The following is a 10,985-nucleotide window of genomic DNA, read 5'->3' on the forward strand; positions in this document are numbered from 1 at the left end:
GGACTCACTTTGTAGACCAGGCTGGCCTCCCACAGAGATCTGTCTGCCTCTGCCTCCTGAGTGCTAGGATTACAGGTGTGCACCACCACAGCTGGCTCTGTGAGGTTACTTTAAATGACCTTTTGTTATGAGAGGATTCAGACAGGCAATGTCCTTATGCTAGCTGAAACTGGCCTACTTGGAAAATCCCAATTTCTCAAAGGTTAATTTTAGGTAAGCAGCTTTGTTTCAATGCCAAAGACCAACAATAAAAAAACCTTGTCATTTGTTTCCCTGGCTCTTTATTGGGGGAAGAGGTCAATGAAACAAGGTCTAGGTATCTGGGTCCCTCCACCTTCCTCCTCTGCCTCCTGAATGCTGGTATTTCAGGTGACATCATCAGGCTTCCGTTTTCACTTGCTCTGGTCTACTTAGAAGTCGTTAATGTAGCTAGGCGGTGGTGCGCACGCCTTTAATCCCATCACTCAGGAGACAGAGGCAGGGGGATCTCAGAGGCTAGCCTAGTCTACAGAGTGAGTCCAGGACAGTCAAGGCTACACAGAGAAACTCTGTCTCAAAAAACAAAACAAAACAAACAAACAAACAAAAAACCAAACAAGCCAGACAGTGGTGGCGCACGCCTTTAGTGCCAGCACTGGGGAGGCAGAGGCAGGCAGATCACTGTGAGTTGGAGGCCAGCCTGGTCTACAAAATAAGCCCAGGACAGTCAAGGCTACACAGAGAAACCCTGTTTCGAAAAACAAACAAAAAAACCAACCAAACAAAAGTCATTGATGTTGGAAGTCACACAGCTGAGCAAATAGATGATGAGGTTCCCACAAGCTTTACTGTGGATGACAGCAGTTGCGTGCGCACTCTTCAGGGACCGACACCCCCGTTTGCTAACACCAGCTAGCCCCGCTGACTAGTTATTAGAAGATAGAAGGTCTTGCCATGTCGTCTTCCCTCTTGTGACCTTTGGGTCCAGTTCAACTTAACACACTTGGAACACATCCCGCCTAATGTTCTTCCAGCAGCTGCCTCCTCTCAGCTCCTAAGCACCCTCTTGCTCCTGAACCCACCCCAGTAAACGCAAGGCCTGTCCCTCTCTCTCTTTTTCCATGGTCTCTCAGGCCATGGTTGACCCCTTCCCCTCGCTAGCTGAAGTCCCTTTAAAGTCTTTCCTATATCCCTCTGGTGGCTGACTGTTCTTATTCCCAGTGTTTTCTGTGTGAAAAGACCCCCGAACACTCAGGTAACACTTTGGCATAGTGATGTCAGTGCAACTAACGAGCGCTGGATGTGCTTCTGCAGTGAGGGTCAGAGGGACTGCCGTGGCTAGCCTTAGGGGCCCACCCATCCAATTCCCAGAAGTCTTCTGAGTTCTTACCCTCTAAACTTCCTCCTCCTTCCTGCAGTGTTCAGTGGGCACCGCCTGGCAGAAAGATGCAAGTTTAACACCTCACCGACTGCTGACCTGTCACCTTGATGACTTCCCCTTTGGGTGCCTTCCCAGTGCAGTTCCCACAGCCTTCAATCAGCGGCCTCTCACAGATCACCAAGAGCCTGTTCATCAGCAATGGCGTGGCTGCTAACAACAAGTTCCTGCTGTCCAGCCATCAGATCACCACGGTCATCAATGTCTCAGTAGAGGTGACGAACACCTTCTATGAGGACATCCAGTACGTGCAGGTGCCCGTGGTGGACGCGCCCATCGCACGTCTCTGTGATTTCTTCGACCCCATCGCCGACCATATCCATTCGGTGGAGATGAAGCAGGGCCGCACACTGCTGCACTGTGCTGCTGGCGTGAGCCGCTCAGCCGCCCTGTGCCTCGCTTACCTCATGAAGTACCATGCCATGTCTCTTCTGGATGCTCACACTTGGACCAAATCATGCCGGCCCATCATCAGGCCCAACAGTGGCTTTTGGGAGCAGCTCATTCATTATGAGTTCCGGTTGTTTGGCAAGAATACAACGCACATGATTAACTCGCCAGTGGGACTGATCCCCGACATCTATGAGAAGGAGACCCGATTGATGATTCCGCTGTAAGCCAAACCAGCAGCCCCTCCCCCCCCAAGTTGGGGTCAGCCATACAGCTCTGGCATTAACAGTACATCAAGGCCTAAACTCGAACATTCTACACTTGTTGCTACCAGAGCTCATCAAATGGTGCTTTTTCTAAGGGCAAAGAAAGCGAGGTGCCATAACTTTTTAACCTCATAGCCCAGCCAGGTTTGGTGGTACATGCCTGTATCCTCAGATGGCTGAAACAGGAAGGTAGCAAGGTGAGTTTAAGGGCCAGCCTGGGCTACGTAAGTGAGCCCCTGTGTCACAGACAAACCCCAATCTGTCCTGTGTGTTTTTAGAGATTAAATGTGTTTCTTATAATATGGTGAAGGTAACTTTTCTGTGAGAGGTAGGTCCCTGCTGCCTAGCGTGTGGAGGAAGAAAATGGTGCCGGGCCTATACATATGACAAACCTGGGATCTTACAGCCCAGTTCATTCAGAGGCAGAGCCTTAAGCATCCTGGTGCTCTCACAGTAAGTGCCAACCTACGAGATTAGGGGCCTTCAAGCCATGCTCCACAGGCCACCCCTACCTTCCCCGCATGGCCCAACTCTGGCTCTCAAATCAGATTTACACAGCGCTTGGGTCATAGTGGAGCCCAGATCAGTGGTCATCAGCATGCATGCACACAGCCCTCTGTTTACACGTGTGCTCAGAAGCCTTCGTGAGAGAGGAGAGAGGGCTTAATCTTTGCTAGGCCTCATCCAAGAGGCCACTTCCAGGCTGTTCCACTTGGCCTGGGAATTGCGGAATTGCAGACCATGAGATCCAGGGTCCAAGGGGGGCTGGTCAGGAGATATTAGGTCAGAGGTCAGCAAATGAGTTGGCTCCAGGAGGCCCTGAAATTCAGGGCTGCTCAAGAGCCTTTGTTTAAGATGGGGTTCCCATGTAGCCCAGGCTGTGCCTTGAGCTCCAGCCTCCCTCCTATACTTTAGGAATGCTGGGCTAGCAGGTGTGTGCCTCCGTGCCCACCAAGATCAGTGCTTAGTTTGATTCTTGTGGTATGACACGCACCAAAAGCTGCTTGGGAAGGAAAGGGGTTGACTTAGAGGTTCAGTCTGTCGTGAAGAGACATCAGGACAGGACCTGAAGCAGAGCCACAGAGGAATGCTGTTTACTGAATGGCTTGCTCCCTGTGGCTTGCTCAGCCCAGTTTCTTAAACAGTCCAGGATCACCTGCCCTGGTGGCACCACTCAGAGCAGACAAGGCCTTCTCATATCAGCTAATCGTCAAGAAGCCCCATAGATGTGCCCACCTCAGTGGAGGGTCCCTTTTCCCCGGCGACTCTAGTTTTATGTCACATTGACAAACACTAACCACTTGATGTAATCTAGAGCTTTTCCAGACCGTTTATGAGGCAGACAACAACAGCAAGGCTGCCCTGTTGGGTGGTTTGATCCAGTGCTGTGCATTTCAAGAGCTGAATACAGGGGATCTCCTCCTCATGTATTAGGGGTCTTTGGAAGCACAGAACTGGTAGGGTGAAAAGAAATAAAAAGGAATATTAATTTAACACATGGTAAAATAGTAACCAGGCTGTCTTATACCTGAAAGGCTGAGAACCCTGTAGTTGCCTGCCCTTCAGGCTGGCTGCTCAGCCCAGGGAGCAGTCCCACAGCGGCGCTCTCACTGGAGAGGCCCACAACCCATGTGCCAAGTCCATCAGGCTGGGACTTCAGCAGTCCCCACCTGACAGCAAAGACCTGAGGGCTCCTGGAGAGCCACTTATCCTTAGTCCAGGGAAGCCTGGACACACTGGTTCTGACGTCAGTGTGGGAAGGCTGAGCACACAGGTGAATGGTCTTTACGGTGACCACGCCCTCTTTACTTGAGCTGCTTTCAGAAGGCGCTGCCCACACTGGGCCGGGTCTCCCCACATCCGTTAAAGGCAATGGGACAAGTCTCCAGGTGTGGCTCCGGACTCAGGTGATTCTAATTTACAGCAAATTGACATTTAAACCACTCCCCAAACCGTGCCCCATTTCCACAAAGGGACTGCCTGGAAGTTTGGTAAGAGGCAGGCAGAGGAGAAGGTGGCAAGCCACTGCTCTAGATTAATGTCCCCTTTCAACAAGAGCAACTCCCTCACCCCCTCACACAGCTGGCAGGTGTGGCCAAGCCCCTGACATCCACCATTCAGAAGAAGCAGGCCTCCTATACAGCAGGTGAGTATGGCAGAGCCTCCATGCCCCATGCAACTCCCCTGGAAGAAACACAGAATTTTTCTTTTAAAAGAATTTTATTCAAATCTTTCAGTCATTAAAAAAAAAATCTGGAGCCAGGTGTGGTAGTACAGTCTTTTAGTCCCAGCACTTGGGAGGCAGAGGCAGGCGGATTGCTGTGAGTTCGAGGCCAGCCTGGTCTACAAAGCGAGTCCAGGACAGCCAAGGCTACACAGAGAAACCCTGTCTCAAAACCTAAAATAAATAAATAAATAAGCAAGCAAGCAAAATCTGGGGTGGAGAAATGGCTCAGTGATTATCAGCACTTAACTACTCCTGTAGAGGACCTGGGTTCGACTCCCAGTACCCACATAGTGGCTCACAACGGTAGGTGGCTCCAGTTCCAAGGACTCCATTGCCCTTTTCTGACCTCTTAGGGCACCAGGCACACATGCCATACACACACATACATACATATAGGGAAAACACTCATACACAGATAATAAAAATAAATCTTAAAAGAAAAAAAACTCATAAATTAGCTTGTAAAATTAACTTGTATTCACAACTCTCTGGATCACCCCACCCCCAAATGAGACTCAAGCCCTAGGCCTCATGGATGCGAGGCAGGTGCATGACCCCCAAGCTACTGCTCCCCAGGCCAGTTCTATGAAGGGTGTTTTGGGTCAGGGTCTCCCTGTGTAACTCTAGCTGGCCTCCAGCTCGCAGAGACCCGCCTACCTCTGCCTCCTGAAACTGTGCTACCACCACAGCCAGCTGGTTTTAATAGGTGTCAGATACTCATCACACATCGGGGCCCGAGTCCTACTGCCCAAAAGATCCTGCCACAAGTCCCTTTTGTGCTCAGACCTGAGACCAACCCCAGCCTGGCCTCTGAGCAGCACAGACCTGTGTGTGTCCTGGGGGTTTGCTGCTCTCGGCACAGCCCCGTGTCTTTGCTCTGTGGTTTTGGAGATGCCTGTGCCACACGGCCCTCACTGAAGCATATTTGAGTTGTCAGTTTTGGGGCATTATAGATAAGATCACTGTAAACATTTGCACACAGGCTATTGTGCTGTTACCATAGGTTTTCAGTGCTCAGGGTGTGCACTCCAGAATGAGCACTAGCTGTGTGATGATGGTGTGTGTGATTATTTTTATTTCAAAAAAAAATTGCCCTCTCAGTAGAATTGGATGAACACTCATCATAGTCACCCCCAACATCCTCTCGTCCCTTTCCCACTTTTACAGAACCCCCTTTTCTTCCCAATAAGTTCCCCTCCGTGTTTATGACTTTTCTGTGGCTATATAAGGAAGTGCTCATATCTTTTTAAAAAGTTTTGGATTAGCACACAAATAAGGCATGTTGTTCTGGCATTTTCATACCCGCTGTTACACTGTTCCCACCCTGTCCTTGTTCATACCTTTATTTTTTAAGGAATATAATTTGGGGAAATATACGTTAACAGGATATATTTTGCTCATCTCCATTTGCCAGCATCTTCCGCAGTTCCTCCTAGCACCCTTGCCCTGCCTCCCTCTAACACCCCGCCCTCCTTTTCTGTTCTGCCCCATAGGCTCACGGGTGTGGGGTCATCCACTAGGGCGTGGGCACCTTACCAGTGGCCATGTGGCCAAGGAGTGGCCAAAGAGTGACCCTCCCTTGCCTTAACAGCCATCAACCGCCAATGACTCCTCCGCCAAGGGTGGGGCTTGCTCTTGTGTAGGTGCCCGTGGGTGCTGTGAGTTGTCACTGCAGCAGCCTGTGTTAGCCAGCAGCTAGCAGCCCTTTCCTCTCCTCTGGCTCTTACTTGAGGAGCAGGAAGCTGCTTTATGCCTCCTGCAGAATTCCAGCACAATCAACCCTTGTTGTAAAGATTGGCAGCTGGAAGTCACCTTTCTGAATCATACATATTTTGTGTTAAAATAATATAGTGCCCCATGCCTAACGCCTAAACTTGTGTAACCTTCAAGTGAGCCCTTACTCCTAGATAATTTCTGGGAATTTCAAAACATGAGGCTAAACTTTGTTTTGATAGTAAAAGTATCGTAACTTCCCCCATAACCCTGTGGCCCAGGACTTCACCTTAGCCATGATCCTGTCGATCCAATGGGTGGAGACGAGCCATGATCGTATCAGCTCAGTTCCAACGCCAGAAGAAACAGTGCCTATAGCTGCTGTAAAGACACTGAACTATGACTCCCAGACAGTCAGACATGCTCTGGGGCGGGGGTGGGGGTGGGGGTAAGCTTTCTGCCCCTGCTCTTTTTCTAAATGCTAACAGGTGACAATTCACTGTATAGAAGAATAGTCAGTGTTCTGATAACTAATCAGAAGTTGGATTTATAGAAAATGGCTGATGAAGCCGGGTGTGGTGGCGCAGGCCTTTAATCCCAGCACTCAGGAGGCAGAGGCAGGTGGATTGCTGTGAGTTCAAGGCCAGCCTGGTCTACAAAGTGAGTCTAGGACAGCCAAAGCTATCACAGAGAAACCTTGTCTCGAAAAAAAAAAAAATGGCTGATGAAAAGCACAAAGGTGTATTATTTGAAGACTAGACCTGATACAGGTGAGTAAAACCACCCGAGGCTGACCGCTCATTTCAAAGTTTATGTGTTGGGGACTGTGGGAGTAAGGGGATGAGAGTGTGTGTGGAGGGGGCTGGGGCATGAGACCAGATCTCTATGTAGCACAGCCTTGCAATCCTTTCACGCCCTCTAGAGTGCAGGAATTACAGGCCTGTTATGGGGAGGAACACATCAAGTTACTTCAGGTTACAGCTGCCTGTTTGGGAATATGGGCCTTCCTTTCTTCATGCCTTGATTGACACCTTGACACCTCTCTCTCACTCTCTCATTATTCATCATTTTATGTGCTTTGGTGTGAGACTGTCAGATCCCTTAGAACTGAAGTTACAGACAGTTGTGCAGTGCTCTTAACCACTGACCTATCTCTCCAGCCGCCTGCCTTGATTTCTATTAAGGTAATAAGTTTCGGTTTGTGAGTTGAACTTGAGCAGTTTTATTTGTAATCTGACATATTAAGGCCTAGTGCAAAAACTAATTCAAAATACTGAACTGGAAGTATTTTTGGGGGGCGGGGCTGGGGGGCAGGGTCTCTCTGTGTAGCCCTGGCTGTCCTAGAACTCACTCAGTAGACCAGGCTGGCCTCCAACTCAGAGATCTACTTGCTTCTGCCTCCCAAATGCCGGGATTAAAGATGTGTGTCACCATGCAAACTTGCAAAATTTTTAAACAATCTATTATTCTACTCTCCCTTAGCTCTTTCACCATTGTCTTCCAGCCCTCAGCCATAGCTTAGCTCCTCCAGAATTTCCTCCTGAGGCTTAAACTGAAGGTCTAATTACTCAACAAAGTGGACTGGTACTGGGCATGGTGGCACACGCCTTTAATCCCAGCCCTCAGGAGGCAGAAGCAGGCAGATGGCTGTGGGTTCAAGGCCAGCCTGATCTACAAAGTGAGTCTAGGAGAGCCAAGGCTACACAGAAACCTTGTCTTGAAAAACAACAACAAAGTTTTATTGTTACTGTTGGTTTGGTTTAGGCTTTGTTCTCATGTAGCCTATGCTAGCCTCAAAATCACTGTGCAGCTGAACATGACTGAATTTCTGAATCTCCTGCCTCCCCCTTCTGAGTATTTGAATTACTGGCAGGTGGAACTTAGTCTAGTATTTTGTGCGTTCTACCAATGGAGCCATATCTCCAATCCCAAGCAGTCTTCTAGAGCTAGAGTGAGAGGCTGCCTAACATGCACAAGACCCTTGGGTTCAATCCCCAGAACTGACAAAAAGCAGTCCTTGTTTGCCCTGGCCTTCTAGAATGACCAGCCAAGGGGACCAGGGCAGGGTGGGAGGGCACCCCCTGGTAGCTAAGGCTGAGACAAGGCTTTGCCTGAAGTCCACAATGGCAGGATGCCCAGCACAGCTCCAGCTTCCTGCCCTCCCCAAGACCTGGCAAGGAGCCTAGGGGCCAGGATTACCTATTGTTCTGTCCAGCAAGAGCATGCCCTGGGGCTGCCAGTGTGCAAGTGGCCAAAGAGGAAAGCCAAGTTGCTCAGGGCAGGAACTCTGTAGCCTCTGTGACTATGTGACCCTGACTGGGGACACTTGTGCGGCTCCCAGAGTTACAGAGAGTCAGGTTTCACGGCTGCCCCATTTACAGCATGGAGGCATGGGGACAGAAGGCCCTATCCGGGTCACAGCATGCCAGGGCCAGGACTCAAACCCAGTTCTGACCCCAGAGCTCCTGCGTCTCACGGGTACAGAAGCGCCCCCCTGCCCCCATTTTCACTTTCTGCTCTTTGCTGATACTGATCTTTGTGGAGGGCAGTCTGTTGTCAGCCTGCACCGCCCAGGTCCCGGCCTCACCATTTGCCTGCAGCTCACTATGTCATTGGTTCAGAAACATGGGAGGATCTGCCCACCCTGAGCAGCACCATTCCCTGGGCTTGGGACCTGCACTGCTGTAAAAAGGAGAAACTGACCTGAGCGCAGGGAGCCGTCTGATCCCTGGCTGTGGATTGGATGTGACCAGCTATTTCGGGCCCCTGCACTTCCCCTGGCATGACAGCCTGTAACTTCAAACCCTGAACCAAGGCAACCTTTTTGTCCATAAAAGCTGCCTTTGTCAGGGAGTTTGCGACAGAAAAAGTAGCTAATGTAGCTGTCAGCTACAGTCCGAAAATATCCAATGGTAAATTCCACAAATTCCTGGGCCGTAAGTCGTGTGCCATTGTGCCTAGCGGGGTGATACCACACCTGCTCCCCTCCTGCTTGCCTAGGTCATTCAGGCATCTCCAGCATGTCTCCACAGTGTAGGCCACCCCATCAGCCACAGGTGTCTGTCCTATGGTTATCAGATGTGTCACCATGCTCACGTAACACCAACACCCAAACATAAGAACAGCAGAGTCAACTTTTTCATTTTGGATAGGCCAAGCAGAAGCTTTAAAGTGCTTGCTTTAAGTGAGAAGGTGAAAGCACTAAGCCTGTCATCCCAGCTCTGAGGAGGCAGAGGCAGGCAGATCTCTGTGAGTTTGAGGCCAGCCTGGTCTACAAAGTGAGTCCAGGACAGCCAAGGCTACACAGAGAAACCCTGTCTCAAAAAATAAGACTTGAACACTGATGGTTAAAATCAAGACTTGTAAGAAATCTGTGACATTGTGAAAAGTGAGGAAAGTTATTTGTGCTAGTTTGCTGTTGTACTCCAGACTACAAACGTTAAGGCCAAGTGCATGAGGGTTTAGTTAAGATAGAAACCACACAAAATGCTTGTATAAGAACATAGCCAGAATAGGGCTGTTTCCGTCATCAGTGGAGGTCTTTTACTGGCTTCCTGCCACACACACACCCTATGCCAACCCTGAAGTCAGTGGTCTGGGAGCCTGGTCTGGTGAGGAAACAGAGAAAAGCCAATCAGTGCTCAGGCAGAGTGGGACTGGGGCCCCCTGCAGAAAGGTCACGTTCACCTGCTGCTTCAGACTTGGTGTGGCAGGCGGGCAATGCTGAGGGGAGAAAAGAGCTTTCCCAGCAAAGCAACATAGGCTATCCTGGACAAACTAGCAGTGACACAATACAAAGTTCAAAGATGAAGCCTCAGAAAGGTGAGGCCACTTGCACAAGGCGACCGAGCCCCAGAGGGACAGACCTTGCAGTTGGATTCTATCTACTAACTATCCTGTGATCCTCAGGCCCAGTGACACGATGGGCCCAGGCAAGAGTGGCCTAGGGTCCTGCTGCAAATAGAAAGGTGTGAGACCCAAGCTTTCTGCAGCTGGTCTGCCCGAGAGTGGACTCCAGAGATGGGCAGGCCGCATAGGGCGGGGCAGACCCAGCCAGTGGCACCTCTGAGTCATAGAGAGGTGAGTGGCCATGACTCAGCGACGCCCTCTTATAAGGCCAGCCTGGGTGAAGGCTGAGGCTAGGAAACCCTGTGCCTGTCTGTTCCCCTTGGCATCTGCTACCTGTCCCTCTCCCACCCAGCCTCAGACTACCCTCCATATGCCCCAGCACAGGAGTTCCTGAATTATGGCTATGTGAACCCATTGTTGTAGAAGCAGGAGGATCAAGAGTTCAAAGTCACCCTCAGCTACATATAGTTAGGTTGACAAAACAAGGTTAGGTCCCAGGATAAGTTCTTACCTGTTTTTAATAGGTATAGGAACTTAGCTGTCTATCACAAGGGCTGAGTAGGGGTGGGGGTGGGACAGACAAAGCTGGGCCTAGCAAGTTGGGGAGCTCTGGCCTAGCTCTAAGGTAGAGATCTTGCCCTGGGTTCATAGCATGAAAGGCCTGTTCCCTAGGGCCCTGGGCTAGCCTTGGATGCTTCCTTAGTGCCTGGCTCCTCTGTGAAGCTGCCCTTGGGACTGACCCTGTGTACCCACAACCCTGGACCCAGCCCCCCATCTCTCATCAGGCCTCCTTGAAGAGAGAGTAACATGCTGGTGTCTTCACTTCCAGAAGGGAAGAGGGTATTTAGGAAAAGGGACCTAACAAGCGAAGGCTCCGGTGGGTGTGCTGGCATTGTGCTCAGTGGGACCGGGGCCCAAGAGGAGTCTGGCACAGGCACTGAATGACTTTGGGGTGCACTTCAGGAAGCCCCAGCTTTGTCCTCAGATCTGGAGCATGTGTTTTAGGGAGTCCTCAACAAGAGAAGAATGCATGAAAGATGCACAGGCAGACCAGGGCAGGGTGGGGACCACTGCCACCATCCTGAGGCTGGCCAGTGGATGGACACTGTGGAGAACAGTGCTA

At 50.5% G+C, this 10,985-nt stretch overlaps 1 protein-coding gene across 2 annotated transcripts; it reads left to right on the top strand.

Moving 5' to 3' along the window:
- Positions 1-1,164: 1,164 nt before the first annotated feature.
- Dusp18 (dual specificity phosphatase 18) lies at positions 1,165-2,501 on the top strand. 2 transcript variants are annotated; one of them, XM_051165199.1, is made up of 2 exons: positions 1,165-1,632; positions 1,743-1,931. In XM_051165199.1, the coding sequence occupies exons 1-2, from the start codon at positions 1,468-1,470 to the stop codon at positions 1,929-1,931; spliced, it is 354 nt and encodes a 117-aa protein (XP_051021156.1). In that variant the 5' UTR covers positions 1,165-1,467. The 2 variants fall into 2 exon arrangements, with proteins under 2 accessions (XP_051021156.1, XP_051021155.1); XM_051165198.1 differs by having other exon boundaries at positions 1,218-2,501.
- The last annotated feature ends 8,484 nt before the right edge of the window (positions 2,502-10,985 follow it).

The sequence above is a fragment of the Acomys russatus genome, chromosome 22, assembly GCF_903995435.1.
Source record: "Acomys russatus chromosome 22, mAcoRus1.1, whole genome shotgun sequence".
Classification (NCBI taxonomy): domain Eukaryota; kingdom Metazoa; phylum Chordata; class Mammalia; order Rodentia; family Muridae; genus Acomys; species Acomys russatus.